General features: G+C 40.9%; 1 protein-coding gene across 6 annotated transcripts in view; it reads right to left on the bottom strand.

Moving 5' to 3' along the window:
* Positions 1-24,042, bottom strand: part of ARMC2 (armadillo repeat containing 2) — a 97,945-nt gene that overhangs the window by 50,280 nt on the left and 23,623 nt on the right. For all 6 annotated transcript variants that reach the window (XM_001916466.6, XM_014734450.3, XM_014734440.3 and 3 more), the window contains exons 6-8: positions 11,177-11,253; positions 6,626-6,724; positions 2,533-2,708 (exon numbers count right to left, since the gene is read on the bottom strand). In XM_001916466.6, coding sequence (XP_001916501.4) covers positions 2,533-2,708; positions 6,626-6,724; positions 11,177-11,253 — 352 coding nt within the window. The remainder of the gene's footprint in view (positions 1-2,532; positions 2,709-6,625; positions 6,725-11,176; positions 11,254-24,042) is intronic.

Below are 24,042 nucleotides of genomic sequence, written 5' to 3'. Positions count from 1 at the left end.
TTACCATCTGCCTCCCTTGCCACAGTGCCAGCCTGGAAGGCAGGGCTGTTTTAGTTACTTGTATTCCCAGGGTCAAGAGTCCCTGGCACAAAGTAGGTTCGCGTAGTGGGGTAGTTTACTCCTTAGGTTAAAAATAGTAGTCTTTTCTATTTAAAGCAAATTTGAAAAATTAAAGGGAAGTTTAAAAGCACTCGTAATACTACCACTATATATAATCACTGTTGACATCTTGGTTATTTCTTTTTTTTTCTTTTTGCTGAGGAAGATTTGCCCTGCGTTAACATCTGTGCCAATCTCCCTCCATTTTGTATGTGGGTCGCCACCACAGCATGGCCACAGAGTGGTGCAGGTCTGTGCCCAGAAACCGAACCCAGGCCACTGGAGCGGAGTGTGCCAAACTTAACCACTAGGTCACAGGGCTGGCCCCCTCTTGGTTCTTTCTTTCTGTTTTTTTCACCTGTATAGGGTGCTACACTCTTTTCCCCTCCTGAACATAGTTGCATTCATACTGATTATATATGTTTACACTCTAAATACTCTTAATAGAGACATATATTTTTGTAAGAGTTTTTGATATGAAGGTTAAAATTAAAATGGCCGTCTGATAAACCCCCACTTAACCCAAGAATGCAAGAAGTCACAACAACTAACATTATGCTCACTGAACTTTTTTGAACTATAAATAATTTGAAATGTCTGAATTATAATATTAGACTGGTAGATAAAATAAATATCAGAAGAAGGTACTAAAAACTTCTTAGTCCTATATATCTTTAGTTTTTGCTCATTTTTTTTTCTTCAACAGCTTTTTATGATGTGGTCTTTTTAAAATTTACATAGAACCCCATCACCAAGGCCTAAGGGAAACAATGTCTAGCCTGGAACATTATAGGAGATTCGGGTGGCAGACAGGAAGTTGAACTTGACGGCCTTGAAGGTCCTTCTGACCTTGTGCTTCTGTAGTTAATGGGAAGGGACAGCCCACCCATCCCTGCGCGCCGGAGTGGAGCCTACTCATTCACCACGGCAGGCAATGTCACAGAGAGGGCTTATCTAATCACACGTTTAGCTCACAGCGTGTTCACTGCCTGGCAGATTACTTAGCCTTTGCCCTAAAATAGCTAAATTATGCCATGTATATAATTAATTTGAATGGCACCTTTAACAACCAGGATAATATTTTCACTGCAGAGCATTATCCAATTCATGGCATTTTCCTTCTTTCTTTCTCTTTCTCTATTTATTTATTTTTTTGGTTTGGTATGGAGCAAAATGTCTAGGATCCAGATGAAAAAAACCAAAGGTAATCAATTCCTGGGCAGCTGGCAGCGTGGGTCCTGCCCGGGGCAGGTACACCGTTAGAGCCCCCCAGCCTCACACCGGGGCTCTCCTGGGCCCAGGGGGCACCCCAAATCCAGGCCTGGAGGGGGAACAGAGCAAGCACACAGATCTCTCTACTTACAACTTTGGACTTAAACCCTCCCTGTGGTTTGTGCTCTTTCTGTTTCATTAAACCTGATTGATCAATTATGATCAGCGAGAGGGGATTAAAATACTACTGAAATTACTACTTCAAAAAACGTTACTTTCTGAGTCACATATCACAGTTTTTAAAGAGAGGGTGAATACTTTGGGATGACAGGTAAATAAGGTAGCCTCTCCAAAAATTCACATAGGAAACGTAGTCAGACTATTCTCCTTTAGGAAAGACATCAAAATAAGAAACGGTGAGCATTCTTACTAGGCTATTAGTAAGTATGCCAACACCTACCTTCACTGTGTACTTTAAGATTTTAAATTATATGAACTATGGGTGTTAACATAATAGCTTTTACTTTCATGAAATCGGTAAACAAAGCTTCATTCATTTGTTTTAGCGGCTCTCTTAGAACGCTATATAATAATTGTGTCTTATCTTTTAGTTCCAACTGTTTATGGCTGTGACAACACAGTGCTCCCCTCAAACAATGATATCCTTATGTTTGAGAAAGAGCGTCTACAGACTTTTATTTGGTGTCTGGGCTTTTCTTCTAACACCTCACGGGAACCTTCTATGACAACCTTCCCATGACCACATACAGCTGTTTCTCTGTTTCATGCTGGTTCGTAAAGCACCTGGACATTGTGTCCACGGTCCAAGTTATCTTGTTATTTATTAAATCATGTGACAGAATCAAGCACCCAGCAGAAACCATAGGCAGAAACCACAGCCTGTGCTGTCTGATACCGATCTCCAGTCAAGTTACTTGAGCAACTGCTTTGAATGTATTTGCTTACTGTCATATTTTTCTTTAACCTAGCCACAGTTCATATTTCAGAGTTTATTTGAACATTTTTTATGTACTCAGCCTCAGTTCCTTAGACAGCACTTTTAGTCAAATTCTGGAATGTCAGTTTATTACCTTAATTTTTTTTCAAGATTCTAAATGAACACACTGCATTTCTAATCTTCTGGGGAACATTTACAAATAAAGCATTAAACAAAACTTCCATGTGCTAGAGTCTACTAGACCAGAGGAAAGAAAAACTTACTGCTAGAATAATTTTTGCAAGTTTAAGGCTGAGCAAGTCTGAACCAACATCAACTAGTTTATATAGGGTCTTCAGGAGAATACTTCTTCTTTTAAATTTATTTCCCAGCATGTTTCCTTCCTCTAAAGCGTGATGGAGTTCTGTGCAAGCAGCACAAACCGTTTCAATGTTTTCTTCTGTCAGAGCAAAGAGAGTAAAGCAGCACTTACTAATTAAGGTCAAGTTTCCAAGTGTGTCAAACACAGACAGCGTAAGTAAAACCCCACAATTATTTCCCCAGACATCTTCAAATTCCTGAGCTGGGTTTTTTTCCCTTCTCTTATTGTTTCCACCTACTTGATTTTTTTTTTCATTTTGTTGATCCGTCTCCTACCAGGTTGACTTATTTACTAATCAGTCCGTTAGCTTATCTAGAATACAGAGTCTTTCAAAGATTGTATGAAAGAATAGAATTGCACCTATTTCAGTTGGTCTCCTTTATTCCAAATGCCCTCCGCCTTCACCAGTGCTCTGTTCAGTCTCACGGATGCATATCACTCACGTCTCCACCTTTAACCCTTTGCAGCATAGTTCCACTGGCCTAGAATGTTCTTACCCTCATTCCTACTGATTTTGGTCCTTCAAGGCTACGTTTATGTTCTAGCCCCTCCAGAAAGGAGGTACTACTCCACATTCAACAAATGTGACCTTGCACTGTTATTTTTCACATATATATGTATCCTAAGTTATATGGCCAGGGCCCTCAAATAGATGTCTTGCCAAGTGAGTGGGAACCATGTCTTACATGTCTTTGTAGCAACAGTGCATGGCACAGTGAGAAGATGGTACTGAGCACCTGTAACACAGTTTAATACATATTCATTTTCTAATATATCTATTGATGAAAACAATGATCAACATTTTTCTATGAGAATAATGCTCATTATCTGAGAAAAGAGGGCTCAAATGGAACAAAATCTCAAAATGTCACCACATTCACCATTATTTGGAGATGGCTATCAGAAGAGAAGAAGACGACTTTAGTTAGCAGACAAGGGAGACCAAGAACATTTTATTTTATAATTAGAATGCTGAAGAAAGTAATTTTTGAAAGTAGTAGCCATACTTTCCTTAGCAGACAAGGAAGACAAGTAGTACACAAAATGAAGGGAAAATATAAGAATCCAAGGTATAAGGTATTCAGTTGAAAAATACTATCTCTGATAGATTCCATCACAAAATTTAAAAGTAGGAAACCAATCTTAAATAAATACCATAATCTGCTCTTAAAAGCCCACATAGAGGAAGTGTGCGCCTGCAGAAGGAAATGACTCAGGCCATTTTTAGCTCTTTTCAACAATAACATCTAAGAAAAAATGTTAAACCTCAATAGCTAAGTAACCTTCAATGGCTTTCAGTTATGCACTTAAATAAATGAATTGATGGGAAATGACTGAGACTAACTTTAAATAAAAGGAAAAATTTGAGCTCTATTGTGAGAAACACTTTTTGTTGTTGTTTTATTCTTCTGTGACTGGCAGTTTCTTCCCAAACCCCAAGTCCAGGCTGTGGGCCACACTCGGGTACCGGGTGGTCTGTAAGATATTTTTCTAATACTTCCCTCCACAAGCTGTTCAGCCTGGCGGGTTCTACTCAAGAGCAGCTGTTTTAGCTTAAAAGAAATTTAAAACGAAGCCTCAAGGGTCAAATTTTAAACTATTGATCAAATTAACTCTTTATACCAGTTGGTTTGTTATAAATGCCATATAGCCTCAAAAGGCAACTTGAATCTAAGAGCTACCAAGATTCCCAGGGCCTAAAGCTAGTGGGTGGAATTTTGGCGAGTAATAGAAAGCAACATCGTCTCAAGGTAATTTCTCCCCATAAGATACTTACTAATTACAAAGAGAAAAATAGTAACTTTACAGTGGAAAAACTTGGTGGACATCACCTTCATTAAGTGATCAAAGTTCACATCCCCAGTTAACGGACCAAATCTGCATCTCGTGGCCCTGATATGATGCACTGAGAAGGAGACAGCACCACTCACACCATGTACCTGCCCCAAATGCCTAACTTGGATCTAATCGTGAGAAAATACCAGACAAACCTCATTTGTGGGGCAGTATATAAAATAATTGGCCTGTACTCCTCAAATATATCAAGATCACAAAAGAGACATGACAACTGGTTGGAACTTGTGATGCAGGATTTTCTTAAGGAAATTATTAGGATAACTGGTAAAATCTGAATAAGGTTTGTCTCGTATTGTACGGTGATTTCCAGATACGTAACAGAATGCCTTGTTTCTAAAAATATGCGCCAGAGAACTTAGGGATACAGGACTTCATGTCTGCAGCTTGTTCTCAAATGGTTCAAAAAAGGAAAAAACAATGTGCATGTGTGCGTAAGGGGGAGGAAGGGTAGAGAAAAAGAGAGCAAGAGGAGAGAGGGAGGAAGGGAGAGAGAGTGACAAAGCAAGTGCATTAAATGTTAACATTTTGGGAATTTGAGGGAAGAGCATAAAGGGTTTTTTTGTACTATTCTTGTTACTTTTCTATAAGTCTGAAATTACGTCAAAATAAAAAGTGGAAAGAGAAAAAAAGAAAATCTCAAAGGGTCATTACACAGTCCCGCCACCATTTGCTGCTAGAGCTGGCTATGGAAGACATGCCGGACCTCAGTGCTTAATAATCCTCTGAGAAGGGAGAGTCACCCACATTTCAAATCCCAAACTCCTGGTAACTTTTCTCTGGTGGTGCCAGTGGTGGCAGAGCCCTCAGAACCTTCTTAAAAATCCTTAATGCAGAAGACTCCCTCCAAGCTGGGCCTTTGGGCTGCTGGCCATTCTCCCCACTGTGTCCTTCCTGGTGTATTTTCTTTAACTTTTACTTTATCTTTTCTTTAACTCTTGGTGAGAGGAGAGATGGCTCCTCTCACTAGTTTTTGCACACATCTCTCAAAATAAAGAGCCCAAAGTTAACCCAGCTCACTAACATGTAGGTGAAAATTAGTGACTCTACAGGCAACAGTCATTCCGTTCATATTCAGAGTGGCTTTGAGCAGCAGTGGACTTTGGTGATGATCCAGTCTTGCCCACTCCCTCAGCTGGCAGGTGAGATCACTACGGGGCAGAGATTAGGGATTCTCCATGCCCATATGCTTAGTTAGTGGCAACAGCGGGACCGGAAACCCTGCTTACTGATCCCACATTAACAATGAACACCGCCAAGCACCAACAGGGAGCCGAAGAAGGGTGAGGTCACTTGAATCTTTTCAGAAGCAGGTCTTTTGCATGACTTCCCTGCTTAGTGGGTGGGAAGGACTCACTTACCCTGCTTCTCCTAGGGCTTCTTCCTGTGGCTATGATGCTGGTTTGTTCATCCCAAGAGCACTCATTCCACAATTCCTAGTGAGGGCCTACTGTGTGCTGTGTGCCAGGTGCTGGGATCAGCCCTGGCGCCATGAGGGCAGCTCCAGAGCAGCTCATTTCAACTTCAGAGATGGAATGCCCGAGGAGTGGCAAAGGGGAGAAGGTGGGGTTCATCCCTCTGACAAGCTTTCCATAGGTCACCTTTGCAGAGACCCATTGACTGGGGGCCTCCATGGTGCAAGGGCTGGGCACATCCTAGGCCACTTCCCGCTCTGAGAGGCATCCTTGACTCATGCACTCAACCTTAGGGAGATAGGACATATACATTTGGATCTAGAAAACCACGGGCACACCTGCCAAGGATGCCAGTCTATGAGACTTAGTTAAAGTTTAGAGGCCCGAAATCTGTTTTAATCTTTCACTTTCTTGCATGAACTGTCATCCTAGAGAGTTCAAATCAGCATTTCCTTGGGCAGAGGAGGTGATAATTAATTTATACTCCAAGGGGAGTTTTAGAAGTAGGCTCTCGTGTTGCACTGAAAGTATAATTTTGCTCACTAAAAATTAGGTCCCCATGTAAGATTAATACATACATTACTGGGTAAATAAATAGATGAATTCACTTGGTTTTGAACATGTTCACAGAAATGATAGTCAAAGTGCACTAAAAATATCAGGGCAATGGGGAACATATAAATAACTACAGATATTGCTGATTTAAAATAAAAATTGTTTTTTTACCGTTTTCTAATTCATGCAAAATTGGTACGATCCTCGTATTCCAAAAGACTTCGTCCCTTTCTATTTCTGTATCTTTTTCTTGCAAGTCGGCTTTTGAGACTGCAAAAGAGACCCAGAGTGGGAGAAAGAGCCATGAGAAAGGAGCTGTAACTGGAGCGCCAACATGCGTCTTTGCTAGTCATCACTGAAATTAACAAACCCTCGAATGGAATTACACTTTGCCCCTCAAGCCCAACTAATTCTAATTAGAACTACATGTCTTCTAATCAGGTCACCCAGAACTAAACTCAGACAAGACAGTGGAAAGAAATCAGAACTTTAGGGGGCCAGCCTGGTGGCACAGTGGTTAAGTGTGCACATTCCACTTCAGCAGCCTGAGGTTTGAAGGTTCAGATCTTGGGTGTGGACATGGCACCGCTTGGCAAGCCATGCTGTGGTAGGCGTCCCACATAGAAAGTAGAGGAAGATGGGCACAGATGTTAGCTCAGGGCCAGTCTTCCTCAAAAAAAAAAAAAGAAAAAGAAATCAGAACATCAGAACTTTAAACTTTGAGTGGGACACTGCATGAAGTCTTAAGCTCTGTAAATGTTGAAATTGTCAGTAAAGCAAAGTTTTGAGGTTTTTTTTTACTTAGACTTAACCCTCTGTAATATGGAATAAATAGAAAACTGTAGCTATGGAAAGAATAAGGATTTTGAAACTGTTTAATGAAAATTTTCTAACATGGAGGTCTGCAGGGACTCTCTTTCCTATAGAAAATGAAACCTCCACATCGTTGCGGGGCTGGTGCCAAGTGATTTTGGGTGGGGCAGTGGGAAAAGCCTGGGCGCTGGGCACTGACAGATCTCAATTCAAATCGCAACTTTATTTTTGATGCCCTGGGTGACTGGGGTCTGGTTTCTGATCCTCTTTGAGCCTCATCAGCAAAACAGAGATTAGAATATTTGCCTTTAGGGTTATGAGAATTCAAAGACACGTTACTGGCAAAGCCCTGAGGCCAGAGCCTTGCATCTTGTAATGCTCAATAAATATGAATTTCATTTCCCTGGTTAAAAAACAAACAGGTCCTCACTGTCTGAAGTGTATCAGGCCATACGCTAACTACTGAGTCATCAAGAGTAGCTGCTGTGCATGAACACCGTGGGCTGGAGAGGTGGAACAGCTTCCACCGACTGCATGCTTGAGGTGCACAGTCTAAAGGAGGCGGTCCGTTAGATCCTATGAGGAGGTGTCCAAATTATGCCCATTTTCCAGATGAAGAATGTGGGGCTCAGGGGTATTAAATACCTGCCCAAGGTCATATAGCTCTATAGCCCTTGCACTTGACCTCTGTGCTATTTGCTCTGCAGCAAACCAGCAGACTAGAGGGTAACATTGAGGGAATACAAATCATATTAGAAACTGTTTATCACAAAGGCACTATCGCAGGATCTAAAGCACTGACTGCATAGCTGGAGGGGACCCCACTGGGTGGAGCCTCTCAGGAGCAAAGCTAGAGCACTCCTAGAGACCTAAGCCTCTGCCTCCCTTCCCTGAAATCCCCCCTTAAGACCCTCACCTGGCACCCACTCTGTATTGGTTCAAGGAGCCCGTGCCCTCTCCGAGTGGACCTGGTGCCAATTAAGTGTCCACATGGTGGGTGCCTGAACCCTAAAAATGTCACATGAAGAGTTAGAAATCATAGGGGCAATCAGAGGATTCCACAGAGAAAGAGAGAGAGAGAGAGCACAGTGGGAGGGTGTGTGGCCTGTATATTTTTAGGTTGTTGTAACGAAAAAAAGGACAAGCTGACCAGGGAGGCCTGTGAGGAGCACAGAACTAGAGTCACTGTCTAGGTTTGAATCCTGGCTCTGTCACCTACTAGCTGGTTGACTTTGGCAAAGTGCTTCACTTTCCTCTATAAAATGGGTAACAAGGGTCATCTCTAAGTATTGGGATTATGGCTTATTAATTTCTTTCATGTGCTCTTCTGTATTTCCCAAAACCTCTAATATACTTGCATTATTCTTGAAGGGGAAAAAAACCATCTAACACACATTAAATTTCCCAAGCATGTAGTGATGATGTCACCCAGGAGAAGCAGGCAAGCTCTATGATTTACCCACCCCACCCCATACACAGGCCTCCCCTATCGCACGCCAGGCTGCACACGGCCGCTCCCAGGTGCAGCAAGTCTAGGCTTGTCTTCCACCAAACCTTCCTGATACCAAGAGGGGCCATGTGCACTGGACATGAAAAAGTAAATAAAATGGGGTTGTCAGCAAAGCTGTAACTAAACAGTTTAGGTGTGGTCAATATTTTTAAAGGCGAGTTTTCACATAACCTGTCTAACCCAAAGAAGAATTCACCATAAAACACATAGTTGAATTGTCTTTAGGACAAAATCAGACCATATCTGTACAGGTTCACAATCCCTTATCCAAAGCCTTTGGGATTAGATGCGGTTTCAAATTCAGAAAATTCTGCATTTTACTAAGGCCATATGGTGCATACATGGCATATTCCATACCACCCCAGTAGGGTCCTCCCGGGCAGAATCCTGCAGCAAAATAAGTGAATATTTACACCAACAAAACAAGAGACTACAATTGCCCAACAGTTCAGGTCAGGCATTGCCGCTAAACGAGTTTGAAAAATACTGTAGCTTTCAGAGCTTTTGAGATTTCAAGAACCACAGATAAAGGTTTGCAGACCACCATCTCAATCTCTTGGATCTTCACTTTCAAGAGTCTGCCCTAACTTTGATAAATTACACATATGGATTCTAAACGTAAACATGAATACATGCAAGCAGTATAAAAAACACAGTTGTTCAATTTCCAAGGTATCTGACATATTCAAAGTCCAAAGTATGTGAATAAAAATCAACATATATCAAATTAAGTGAAAAGCCAGAGGATAGTTAAGTCAGACAAACAATTTAATCAACAAATATTGATGACACATTTAACTTCATTAGAAATACAGACTTCAAATCTACTAAGCTCAAATCAGCATTTTTACCTTCTGTGCGATATGCTCTTTAATAGAATAGCTCTATGAGAAACCATGATCATGGACTCCTTTCTCAGGACAAACCAATTGATAGCATGGTCACCGCACGCAGAGCTGAATTACAGGGGTGAGCCAGAAACCACCAACAGCTGATTTAACCTTTGGAAAGGAAAGGCCCTCGCCGCCACTTCTGAATGTTCCTATGATTTGTTTCTTCTCAGAAGTTAGCCAGACACCGTGGTGTAAGAGTTTGCTTTTAACTCTCTCTTAGCAATGAGCGGCTGTGTCCACTATGGCCCTCCACATCGCTACCACCTCGCACACCTCCTCCACCTCCGCTCTCCACAAAAATCCCATTTTATACACCAACCCATTTTCTACCCTAGAAACTGAACCATGTGATTACCTTTTAAGATCCACAAAAAAAAATAAATAAAGTTTGTCTCATTCTTGGGCAACAACCTGATATTTTAGAAAGCACTTTCATCTAGGTTTACAGCTTGCTAAAAATAAAAATTATGATTCAACAGGAAATTGGGTAAGTCAAGCAGAAATTTCAGCATGTTTTTTGAAGATTTTGCTGTCTCAGTGGTTATCGTTCTTAACCACAGCTTTGAATTGTGGACACAAAAACTCGACACAGTGTCTATTGGCTGATGTTTTTAGCACGTAAATGTCAAATCCTTAGCAACAATGCCGACAAGGAAATCAGTCCCTCTAAGGTTTTCCTGAGTACTACAGAAATTCCCATTGGCCACAAAGTCCCTTTATTGACAAGAAATTCGTTTTAAAGATAATAAAATATTTTTTGAAACTATTATTAGTTTGGTTTCATAAAATTTCGTGTGTACCAAAAAAAGCACAAAGAATATAACAAACACCTGTGTACCCAGAAATAGTTTGGTCAAATATTAACCATACTTTCATCCTCCTTCTTATTTTAAAGAAATAAAACAATACGGATATAGTTAATGCTCTCTGTATGCCTCCCCGCAACCATTCCCTCCTTGTTCTCCCTCTAAGAGTTACCACCATTCTAAATCAGGTGGTTATTTTTATCTTGCCTGGCTTTATAATTTTACCATATAGATCTGTATCTATAAACAACATGTCACTGTTTTTGCAACTTCATTTTTTATACTGTTTGTACTCATTTTATTAAATATTATAAATGTACTCTAGTTCATTTTTCTAATTGCTATATTCCATCTCATGAACACATTTTGTATCATTTCTAGCCTGCCATTTATATTGTTCCATATTTTTCTCAATTAAACAGAATTTAAAGACTCAAAGGGCTGTTTTCATATAGTTAATATACTTTCACTTAAGTGAGAAATAATTTTGAACTCAAGTTTCGAACTCAAGAACTACGTTATGTCAAATTTTGCAACTTTCCAAATGCTTTTAAAAAATAATTTCTGTCCAATCACTAAGACTGTAATCTATAGATGTTGGAGCTGAGTAATGGTAATAATGGTAAAACTGTTGTGAAAATAATAAAAATAAATGTTGATGTGTGACCAAGTTGGACCTCTAAGAACATAAGCTCCTCACCTGCTTTGGTTTCCAGCCCGCTCAGGTCTGAGCTGTCGGGGCACGAGGAGGCCCTCCCACGCCTCTTCCCCTGGTCCCTAGGAAGAAGACGAAAACACAACACTGAGCACAAACACCAAAGCGTTTCTCTTTTCTCTGGTAAGAGTCGTCCATATACTGTTTCTGAAGAGACCACAGAGAATCGTTTATGAAAAGGGATTTGGTGCTCTACAACCCACTTTAATCAACCTCTGACTTCCAATTAAGATTTATCTTTTAAAAACAAGTCAGATTTACTTAACAATATGAAACATAGTTAAGAGAAACAACAACAACAACAACAAAATCCAAAGTCTACTTTGCAAATCAAAAAACTGATTAAGGATATGTACCACAAGAGGTCACTGTTACAATAAGAAAGGATTCTGGTAGAGTAAGTCACAAAAGGCTAGAGTTTAGGAGCTGGGAGCGAGCCTCCCCCCCTCCCCCCCCAAGGAGAGAACTGTTCCTATCCACACAGCAGGGGCAGATCTGGAACCCAGGTCTTATAATTTCCTATTCACAGCTCTTTCCACTACATCACAGTGTGTCCTGTTTCCATTTTTAAATTAATTAAAGATTCTCTGAATATTTCTTATTTTTAGAAATATTTTAAATGTTAAAAGGGTAAATTGAAGATAAATACAGACAGTGCCCAGATGACAAAAATTTTGTGTGTTGGCTGGCCAATAGCAGGATTATGTGCCTGTGTTTTTTTTTTTAGGTTATATTTAACGTAGAGATGGTCTATGAAGGCTATAACTTCTCTTTAGCTAGAGCTGATACTAATAATTACATATTTTTAAATATCTGTACAAAACTCCAAGGTAAAAAAACACCGAGAGAATAACACTGCACATTTTACAATAAAATTTCATTTTTGCTATCAAATATATTTGCTATAAAAATCATAAAGGATGCATATTCATGTGGCCAGGGTCACCCATGAACATCCGTATGTGTCCCCATTGCGCCTGCTTCCTCTGTAATGAGAGCCCCATGGAATGTTCAGTGCTGCGTCTTGGCTCTTGGCCTTTACTACTGCCCCAAGGATTAGCTTCTCCAAATATTGTTTTTTCCATAAAGATGTCCGCTTTTTTTTAAACACTTGATTTGACACTCCCTTTTTTCGTACAATAGAGAAAGATAAGCTAATCTTCCCCCAAAAGGTCTAATTATTTAACACTCTGAAACAACTGCTTCATTTTTATACATGGTAAAAACACGGATCTGTTGGCAGGATGTTCCGAGTCAATCAAACAAAGAGATGAGGATGGGATCCTCTTTATCAGCAGTCTCAGAGTTGAGACGCCAACGAAGCAGACCCCAAAGAAGACAGAAATAAAGGAACTCAACCCCATCAAAAGGTAAAATAACAAAAATTCAGCAGAGTGTGAGGCCAAGGAAGTTCCCATATTTATCACTCCTGGAAATAACAAGAAAGCTTGAGGACAATAGAGGCAAGGCCTTCTTTTCATTATTGCCCTAAACAGCCATTGAAATCAAGCAGGATAGTTTTCAACTAACGGCCTTCCAAAGTCACTGGTCCACCCTCCCTGAGGACAGGGCCAGTGATGAGGTTGCCTCCCTAAATACCACATTTGTGTATGTCCATTTCTGAGGGGGAAAAAAAAAAAGGGGTGCCCTTCTTATCATATACAAAAGCTCGACAGTGCTGGTGGTACTGGCTCTCAAGAAGAGCACAGGACTGGGACTGACTAAGGCTCTACATGACCATCATGGTGAAGTGGCTAAGCGCACAGGCTCTGGACCCAAACTACCTGGGTTCCAACTCTGAGTCCAACACTTACCAGCCATGTGACCTTGGGCAAGTTACTTCAACTCCTGGCCTTGGTTTCCTTATCCTAAAATGAGGCCAATGCTTCTACTTAGTACAGGGATTGGTACATTTGAAGAAATTATAAAGGATCAATATTATTTTTCTCTTTAGTTCTGGGTCAACCAGCACCTGTCTGAGCTGAGTCCAGTGCTGCATATTAATTGTGAGATATAAGGTGTTGCCCTGAAAAAGTTTAAAATCTACTTTGAGGAACTAAGGAAGTTTTTTTTTTTAATTGGAAAGTTCCAACGGAGTCTCTAATCAAGTACCAGAATAAAGAAATTCAGCAGGTGACAAGAACTAGAGGGACGCTGAAAAGGCGGTGATTACTGAGAGGGAGAAGTGGACCACAAAGTAGTATTACAAGAACAAAAGTTGAATCTGCAAATGACAAGACTCCTCTCAGGAGGGGAGCAACATGAGTGAAGGTAAACAGGGGCGTGCGGAGCCTGGGACTCAGGGCAGGGGACAATTGCACAGGGCCAGCAAGACAGAAATAGATTTCCTCTGGGAGGTATTGGGAACAGCTGCCTGAAACTTTGGGTTGAGTCTATGGACCCAATTTGATGGGCAATGAGGAGCCGTCATAGGTTCTTACGCAAGGAAGTGGGGGGATGTAGTTACGCAGTGACAAGAGTATTTAGGAGACTTGGAGAGAGGCAACCAGGACTAATCCTTTGAGGGTGACAGTGGGATGGAGAAGAAGGAACAAAGTCAAGAGATCCTATAAATGAAAAGTTGATAGGATTTGGTGGTTGACTTCAGGCAGAAGACAGAGCAGAAGGTAGACCTGGAGGAACAGGACAGCAGGGTTGCCACCAACAGAGATGGGAAGTTAGGGAGTAGAACAGTTTGAGCAGTAAAGCAAGTCTGAGTTTTGCCATGTTGAGTTTCTGATGAAAAATACAGCATGGGCTAAATAGATGTAGAAATCAGGAAAAGAGCTCCGTTAAAGATCAAAGAGGTACACAGAGACCAGAGTCATCAGAAGAGTGGCTCAAAGACTGGAATCTCAGGGCAAAGCCTTGTCAGATAATCATGGGTAAAGGAGAGAAAGGGGAAAAGGAGTCCAAAAGAAGAAGAGAAATAAAATATGCTCTTGTGCAGTCCAAGCATGTGGAGAAAGAGAGCATTACTAACAGGTCAAAGAAGATGAGGGCTGAGGAAGACCTGTCCAGTCTGGCCAGGGTACACCTAACAAGGTTTCCATGGAGCGGGACAGCTGAAATCCCAGCCTAACCCTAAAAGTGAGGTGGGGAGAGGCATCAAGAAAAGAAAATCCCCTCCTTGCTAAAGAAGAGAAGCTTAGATGGCCTTATGCTCAGTGGAAATCTGTCTCCTTGTAACTTCTCCCCACTGGTCTTGGTTTTACTAATCGGAGCCACATGAAACAGATCTTTATCCTTCTTCCTCTTGACAATCCTTCAAATACTTAAGGATGTTGAGTTCACCGCTTAAAGTCATCTCCTCTGGTTTAAATCCCACGGTTCTACCACTTATTAGCTGTGCGACCTCAGGTAAGTTTTTGACCTAAGCTTTGGTTTCCTTTTCTATACATAAGGGTGCAGTAAATAATAGTACCCCCCGACGTGAGGTTATTGTGGGGATTAAGTGATATAACCTGGAATTGCTTAGCACAGCCCCAGGCATAGTAAGTACTCAATAAGTGTTTACTATTATCGTGACTGTCATCACAGATGTCATTAGCAAACTTCTCCAGTCCCTTCGAGACTGTTCCTCATGAGATAGTTTCAAATTTCTTTGCCAGCCTGTTCAGTTACTCTGAGTGAGCGTCAGTTTGTCTGGATCCCTTTTAAAGTCTGGAACCCAGCACTGAGTAAAGATGTGGCCTGAGGAGCAAAGAAGAGATAATGCAGCCTAAACTACATTAGCAGGTTTGGTGGCCACATCACAGCCTTGGTCAATTCTTGTCTGTTTTTACATGTGCAGCTAAGGCAGATCTCCCCCAACCACGTCGGGCTCATCCTTATTAAATCTCACGGTGTTATATTTGCCAAAGTGTTTTTGGCTACCAGATGTTTTCAAGTCTTGAGTCAGTCATCCCGTATAATTGTTCTTCTTCCTAGCTTCCTGTTCCATGTTGTTAAAGACTAAAATTAAAATTTTTTACAATGATTTTTGATGTATCGAGAATAAAACAATTCCAGAAATTATTCCCCAAAGCTCTTCTGTGAAATTCTTCTTAGAGGCAGAATAATACCATTTTATTAGTTAGGATAGCTTCATTTACAAATTAAAAAAAACCTAATTCTAACCGACTTAAACAATAAATGGAATTTATTGGCTCATATAACCCAAAAGTCAAGCACCAGGGTGGGTTTTAGGTGTGGTGTGATCAGGGCTTTGGCTTCGTCTTACTGCAATTCTCTCAGCTCTGCCCTTCCTTTGGTTTCATCTGTAATCAGGTTGGAGGATGGAAGAAAGCAAAATGGGTATGGCATTCCCAGGCCTCTCATCTGCAGCCCACACGTTTCACAACAAATGCAAAGTCTTCTCTTCCCAATCATTGACAAGAATCCTACATTTCACTCTGAACAACCAGAACCAAGCTCTGTAGCCAAGGCAATGCCATACACAGACTAACTGAGTTACTACTGCCCAACCACAAATCAGTAGTGCTGGCAACATCTCCTTCTGGACCATATATACGCCAAAGAAATAAAGTATATTTCTTTAAAAATATTCTAAAAATTGGATTTTGGTATAATTTAGACAGTTCTTCCAGTTATTATGATTAAGATTCTCCAGTTAGGGATCAGCAAACTTTTTCTTAAAGAGCCAGACAGTCCATATTTTACACTTTGTGGGCCAAGTGGCAAAATAGAAGCTATTATGTAGGTACTTTTGCAAGCATTTAAAATGTAATGATTTAAAAATGTATAAACCATTCTTAGCTCAAAGGCTTTTAAAAAAAAAAACAGGCGGCTGGCCGGATTTGGTTCCTGGGATACAGTTTGTTGACTTCTGCTTTAAAGCGATAACTATAAAGATATTATGAAGTAGACTACATGGAAGGACTTGAAATTAAGGGAAAAAAAAACAATATATTTATTTCCATTTGTGAAAAAACTAGATGTAAGAAAATGGGAAAAGAAATTTTAAAGGTATATCTTAAATTTTAAAGAACATTTAAATTTTAAATATGCTAATATCATAAGCATATGATAAAAGGAAAATTTAGCAAATTTTGAGCTAAACTTTCCCTTGCCCTAAGAAAAAGACATTTTCTTTTTAGAAGTAGACTCATGTTGTATAGAATCAAGTCAGGTAGTAAATATTTTAAACTTTGCGGACACAATCTCTGCCATAACTACCCAGCTCTGCTGCTGCAGTAGGAAAGCAACCACAGACACGAGATAAATGAGTGATTGTGTCTGTGTCCCAATAAAACTTTATTTACAAAAACAGGTAATAGGCTGGATTCTGTCCATGGGGCTTAGTTTGCTGACCCCTTCTCTATAGTCTCTTAGATTCTTTGATTGCAACCTGAGAATGCCACCACCAAGAAGTGGTGGTCCCTTCATCACGTCTTCATAGCCTGAAACACCAAATACATACCAGACATACTAGCACTACGTCTTAATAACTAACGTTAAAAATAGAATTCCACTCAAACAGTTACATACAAACATAATGAAATTAAAGAACATGATTTTAAAGGAATGTTCATAGGATCAAAATTTTAAGAAAGTCCTCCAAGGTATCTTTAGCATTGGGCTGTGATCCAAGATTTTAGAAATATATATTTAGGGGCCGGCCCCGTGGCCTAGTGGTTAAGTTCGGCATGCTCCACTTCAGCGGCCCAGGTTCAGTTTCTGGGAATGGCCCTATACCACTTATTGGTGGCCATGCTATGGCAGTGACCTACATATAAAATAGAAGAAAACTGGCGCAGATGTTAGCTCAGGGCAAATCTTCCTCAGCAAAAAAAGTATATATACACATACATATATTTAAAGATTATACATATAATCTTAGTACCTTTTCCAATAATCACTAATTGGTTATCATATGTATAAACTTGATTAGACATTGCTTTTAGCTAACCACGTTAGCTTGACTTTATTAGGCTTAAATTCCCTCAGCTTGGAGCAAAAGCCCCCAGTTTCATGCCTCCCCGAACCTTTGCAACTCCACAGTTTCAAGGCGCCTCATGTGAAAAGCCTGGTCACCGCTGACGGCAGCAGCTATGAGTGTGTGAGCATAGGGGACAGTTGCCGTGCCTGTCGTCTTCCGCAGCGAGTTACTGTGCAAACTGACTCTGTGCAGGGGTCCTTCCTCTGCTTTCCACCCCTGACGCGCCAGTGGGGTGCTCCGGCTCGCGCGCCACCATCTCCCTCCAGAGCTGCTCCGACTGCTCCCCTTCCCCGGCAGTTCTTCACACTGCTGCCTGAGAGTCACTCTTCTGCTGAAAACCTCTCCTTGGCTCCCCGCAGTCTGTGGCCTCAGGACCTGTGCTCCTGCTTCACTGGGCCATCTGCCTCTCTTTGAACCTGCCACCACCAAGTCAAATCGTCCCTCTGCCTATGCTGCTCCTTTAGCAACCCACACAACGTTCTGCCCCTACTGAAAATCAGCCTTCAGAAGGCAGCCCAAAGCCCACGTACCCCAGGAAAGCTCCCCTCATCTTCAAGTCGGAATGGAGTGGTCTCACCTCTAAACCCCCAGGACGCTTTCCTCCAGTTCTCCTTTTAGTCCTCCAGCATTAGAGTTAGTCACTGAACGTTGCTTCTAAAATGTCTGTATGCACTCAGATCACCTGGATAGCTTATAGAAGTGCAGATTCTAATCCAGCAGGTCTGGAGCCTAAGATCCTGCAATTCTAACAAGCTCCCCGGTGATGATGGTGCTGTGGCACTTGTAAGCTCCTCCCGGACAGGCTCCACTTCTCCATCTCCCAACCTCCCCCGCACAGGGATTTGCTTACCAAGAAACGCTTATCAAACGGAAACTGTCAAATGAGGTGGGACTCAACAAAATCATTCTGGCCAATGCCTATCCTTTCCAGATGGAAACACTTTCTCAGCCATATTATTCCTAATTTCTTAAAAGAATAACGACTTCATTATTTTTGAAAAAATCGACATATTTATTAATATTTTTTAAGGCCAGGCAATAAAAGAAAGTACAAAGATTTCAAAAAAATCACCCAGGATCCCACCACCCAGAAATAAATATTGTTGATATGTGGTAAACATCATTCCAGACATATTTTGTATATATTCAGATGAAAAGATCAAAGAACGAAAGAACAGAAGGGTGACTTGGAGGGAGGAGAGAGAAAGGATACATACAAATGGGATCATATCATACATGTCATTGTAATTTAAAAGTACTAAGTATAAACTTTACTTGAATTTAACAGAGAAACAGAAATTGAGGTGAAACTGAAGAAATTGTAGAACTTCAGATGAATGGGTCTTCCCAAGAGATATTAGTTTCTAAAAGATCTCTCTAAAGTTAAGAAAAAAAATAATGAAAAAGATTAGGAGGCTGAAATCATTCTATTTTGACTTTCTATTTAAGTTTCAGACTGCAGCTAGTGACAAATCTATTCCCTATTATGAAATGAAGTAATTACTACTTACACTTCCTCCCAAGCACCAGTTTTGGTTATTTGTATTACTATTACATTGTTAAGACTTCTGTTCCATAACCATCATTTTCAGTGTTGTGTAGTTTTAATTCAGTATGAAAACCAAGTAAATACTCACCATAAATGCTTTTACCTAGCTTCTTCATTCCTGAGTTTTGAATTTTGACTCATCATTTTGTCGTCAAAGAGTTTTCTAGAAAGTTTTCTAGAAAGTACAGTCCCCAATTCATACACATTTGAAAATGTCTAACTGTTGCTTTTTTACTGAAGGACAACTCGGCTGGCAATACAATTCTTGGATTATCCTTCTTATACTTAAGACTTCATAGATGTTACTCCACTGTCTTCTGGCACTCAAGATGCTCTAATAAAGCCAGAGGCAGCCTGCCTTTTTCTCCTTTTATGTAATTTGCTTGTCCAGCCTGAATGGCCGCACGATAGCTTCTTCCATTTATCCACCCAATCAACAATTACTGGGTAGCGTTCTAGTGCTGAGCAATGCTCGAAATGTCTTAGTGTGGATTACTCCATATCAAATTTGGTTGGGCCACAATGTGTCCATTTGAGCTTCAGATTCAAATCTTTATCTCAGAACATTGTCTTTTATTAGGTTTTAATATCTTTCTTGTTCTTTTTGCTCTGATCTCTTCCATTCTCAGTGGGTTGTCGTGAATATCAAATGAGTTAATAGACGTAAACCATTTGGAAGAGCGCCTGGCACTTAGTTCAAAGTAAGACAGCACCAGGAGGGGAGAGGAGAAGGAAGATTCGCTCCTGCAGGAAGACAAGAGTCATGCCTCCCATATCTATCTCAATCTGTCTAACCATTTTTCTGTCTTCTTACCCACTTCTTTTTCTGTGGTTTCCTCTAGCCTGTCCACCATGTCTCATTGCATTTTTAGCTTTAGGTTTTATTCTCATTTTTATCTCTAATGTGACTTTCCTTTCCCTGTTTTTACAATTTTCTTTCATTTCTTTTTTGAGAATGGCAAGCATATTTTTCATCTCTTTAGGCGGGCTTATAATCTCTAATTTGAATTCTTATAACCCAAAGAAGAGCTCTTTTTTCTTTAAGAAAGCAATTACATTATAATTTCTTTGACACTATGGAAAATTGTTTTAACTCTCCTTGGTTTTGGAGGGTAATTCCTTTCGTGATACATTTTCTTCATTTGTCTTTTGTTATGTTCTTTATGTATTGATGCTTGAGTCCCATGTTAACTCTTGTCCTAATGTTATTTATCTTTAAACAGAGTCATTTATTTGTTGAAGAATGAATAGGATCCACAGAGGGAGAGAGCTGGGTTACTCCATAGCTTCAACTTTTGTTTTCTTGAACATCCATTTACCACGTCTGTTGTTTTTCTTGACCTGAAGTGTGCATTCCCTTGGTTTGTGTGTAGCAGGTTGCTGTGACTCACAGAGAAGGCTTGTTACACGATAGGCTCCTTGAGTTCTAATCTAGCACACCCCCTTGCCCTGCCCCCCACACACAGACTAACTGGCTCACAGGAAATGAGGAGAGCATGTCGCCCTCAGCTCCATTCCCCTCAGTCACTTCAATATCTGGATCTTGAATGGGATCTTTACAGGGGCACCTCCACTTCTCTCGTGGCCTGCCCACATCCTTAGATCTCATTTCTTTAATTAAAGACTATTGGAAACACCTTTCTGAACGAAAACACTCACTTTTGGTGAAATCTGTTTCTTGCTCAAGGTCTGAGGAGGTGTCTGCTCTCAAATTACCCCTTGGTTTCATCCATATTTCATAGAGTCTGGAAGGTTACCTAGACTCCTTTGGTTGCAATATTCCAAGTGACAAAAACCTAAAGGACCACACGCTGTCCCTGTCAAAAAATAGAAATAAATAAAGGAAAGAAGAAAGGGAGAAAGAGAAAAGAAGAAAGGGAGAAAGAGAAAAGAAGAAAGGAAGGAAGGGAGGGAAGAAAGAAGGTAGAAAGAAAAGAAGGAAGGTAGGAAGGTAGGAGGAAGAAAGGAAGGAAGAAGAGAGAGAGAAAGAAAAAGGAAAATATTGGCTCACAAAACAGAGCAGTCTACAATGCAGATGTGGTAGCCTCAGGCATAGCTGGATCTAGGGGTTTACACACCACCCTTGAATTTGGTCACTATCTCCATTCCTTGGCTCTGTTTGTTTATGCATCACTTCCCTCTCAGAGTCACCCTCCAAAAGGCAATGATATGGCCACTGTCATCTCCAAGACCTCATCATCTTTACAGCTTGTAAACTTGGAGAAAGGGCATTTTTCCCAAAGATTTTCGCAAAAGTCCCAGGGAGAAATTCAATTGGCCTGGCTTAGATCATGTGCCCACCTCTGAACCAACTGCTATGGCTGGTAGATTGGAGAACTCTGATTAGCCAGCCCTGGGTCACACAACCACCCCTGGAAAAGGGGGTGGGTAAGACAGGGTCAGCCCTCCTCCAAACACGCATCGAGCAGGATTTATTATACAACGCAAGACGGCTCGGTCTCCAAAGGCAAGAATGTTATGCAGACAAAAAAATCAAGCCCCTACTGCAGTGTAAAGTCTGCTTCATGTTTTGTAGTTTTGGGTTGGAACCATTTGTCTATTTCATTGATGCCATTTATTTCTCTGTTTTTCACTCTTTTTTGGTTTCATTGGGTTTCTGCAGAATGCCTTTGTTTTGCCATCTTTATTTAAGGAAGCCTTCTCTTATTTTTGATTCCAACAATGCTAACAGTGCTTGATAGTTTACAAACAAGGCTTTCAAGCCTTATGAATCATTCCACAACCTACAATGAGGGCTGGGAGGAGTTGGCAGTGAAGGAGTGCAGTTATTTCCATTTTTCAGATTAGAAGACTGAGCCCCTGAAAGCGTTAAGAGACTTGTCAAAGAACATACAGCTAAATCAAGAGGCCGAGAGGGAACCCAACCTAAATCCAGGGATTCTGGCTCCCAGCAAAGCGTTCTTGACTCCACAGCTGGCTGCTCTTGGGCTTTCCTCCTAAAGGTCACATTTCCAAACCACGATAGTTTGACCAATATTCACATAGAATGCCTGAAAAGGTTTTTAGGCAGATATATACAGGGGTTCATCAGATTGAACCGCTGGCTGGCTGGCTGGCTGGAGATACATACGTGTACATATTTTTATGGAAGCTTTATTATTTTCAATCCATACAGAGAACATGGAATGTTGTTAAGGGGCAGGTCTGCCAAAACTTAAATGAATCCCTAAATGGACAGACAGAGACAGTGGTAATTGGCACTGCTTGAAGATGATAGTTCAATAAGTGCTTGAGAGCGTGTCCTCTTTTGGAAAGTTAAACAGTCCCCAAGATCTTGTTTGTGATGATACCTTGCTTAGCAAATCCTTTTTCCATCACAACCAACCTAAAGTTAAACTGCAGTCCATCCCATGTCTGAGTCATCCATATTCTAAATTAAGGGTGTACCAGTCAATGCTGTTCCACTGAAATACACTGCTCCTTTCTCTCCCAGCCTGAGAAGCACTCAGCATGAAGGCGGCTGCTCCCACACTAGACAAGCAGGCAAGGACCCTGCATGGAGAGCACGGCCTCACTTCTGTCCCCTTTACACCATCTGCTCACGCTCCTTTTCAACCCACTGTCATCTCAGGCCTCCTCCTTTTCCAATTTTGCATTCTCTTCCCTCCCTTCTGCCAGCCCCGCTCACTGACAAGAGTCTCCGTTTTCCACTTTATGGTCTAAAGATGAAAACATGTTAATTGAGGGTAGGGCTTTAGCATCAAAACTGGGAATACTCCACGGCATAGCGAAGATCATTTCTTGGAATTACTCACTTAAATGTTTACAAGAAACAATTACCAAGTGTCCCAGATTGATTCACAAATGTAATTAATGAAAGAATTACTAATAGTTTCCATTTTCTGGCTTGTTTTAATCCTACTGAATAAATGTTTTTTTTGGCACCACTTCAACAAAATCCTATCCAATGATTAAAGGAGGTAAAGATTCATAAAGCAAAAATGTTATTGGAAGTTAAACTTTCCAGCGTGTATTGCTAACCCAAGTCAGACACAATCATTATATGAGGTAAGAGCCATCCTAACAAAGCACAAAAAAACAATTAGCGCTGCCGCCAACGCCTCATAATTTTGGACGGTCAGGAAGAAGCGCTTCCAGTCCCTAATTGATTTCTCCTTTGCTGTTTGTGGGATAAAATATGTAACTGAAGATGCCTTTGCTGTCCCAGACTGAGGAAGACATAATGAACTCTGGCTTGCCAGATTATTCTGCAACATCTGAAGACTTGCAAAAAAAATAAAAAATAAATAAGATAAAATAAAACAGCTCTTGTCTGGTTTTTCCTAGTCAACTTTAATTACTGTAAGGATGGGTGCAGCAAGATAAATGTTTCCTTTTCACTTCAGTGCTGAAAGAAAACACAAGTTCCCCTGCTGTCTTTCGTGTGTAAACTCTGAGGTCGCAGCCTATTCTTATTCACCAACTGGAAAAGATTTGTCGCAGTGGCCAGTTTGATATTTTCTGCTCAATACCCAAAGTCCCAATTTGAAGTCCTTTTCTTCCACTTAAGGAGACATTTCATTTTTCCTTTAATTTAAAAAATGTTCAGAACGCAAAGCAACATTACAAGGACCACTAGGTTGCCTAATGTAAATCCCGCGTGTGCGGAACTCTTCAGGCTGTGTCAGCAGACGGGGTCAGTTCAGCTAAACTAACCAGCTGCCAAGCAGCCAGTTCAGGGAAAAGTTTTAGGCACGTTACACGCATACAAACCAAAGTCAGACCCGAAATCTAAAGTGAGGGCAAGAAGCACTTGGTCTTAAAATGGTCCATGGAATTTAATCTTGTTAAGCAAATTCGAACTGGGCAGTTGTCCATAATGACTCAACGGAAAGTCGTAGAAAAATATCTTTAACTGAGTGACCCTGTCCAGTCCAAGACCTTCTGCCTATCTTAGCATCAGTACTGGCTGGGACTGGAAAATGGAGTCTGCTCTCCCCACGCTAACCCCCACTTGGGCCCTCAATTATCAAGGCTTCTTTAGGAAAACTCCAGGGTAAGAATTCACGTGGTTCATACAGTGAACATTTCTCCACCAATCTTTAATATGGTAGAAAAATTGCTTCTCAGTTTTCTAGGGGAAGCCCTAGAAAGCCCTGTCTAGGAAGATGGTGTGAAATAAAGTAATTCCCAATCACCCATTTCATGAGGGACCGGTAGGGGGAGATCACAGCAGGAATCCGCAGGGCTGTCCTGTTTTAACTATTAGTTTGCAAAATAAATATTTTAATCCAAATTTCTACTGGAGAATAAAATGAGTGTGTCCTCTCTTTTGAGGAGTTAACAGTGAACTAATCCAAGCGGAGGTGACGAGGGATTCTGGCCCAGGCAAGAATCCCA

Source organism: Equus caballus, chromosome 10, assembly GCF_041296265.1.
Source record: "Equus caballus isolate H_3958 breed thoroughbred chromosome 10, TB-T2T, whole genome shotgun sequence".
NCBI classification, from domain to species: domain Eukaryota; kingdom Metazoa; phylum Chordata; class Mammalia; order Perissodactyla; family Equidae; genus Equus; species Equus caballus.
This window is presented reverse-complemented; position numbering and strand designations above follow the sequence as displayed.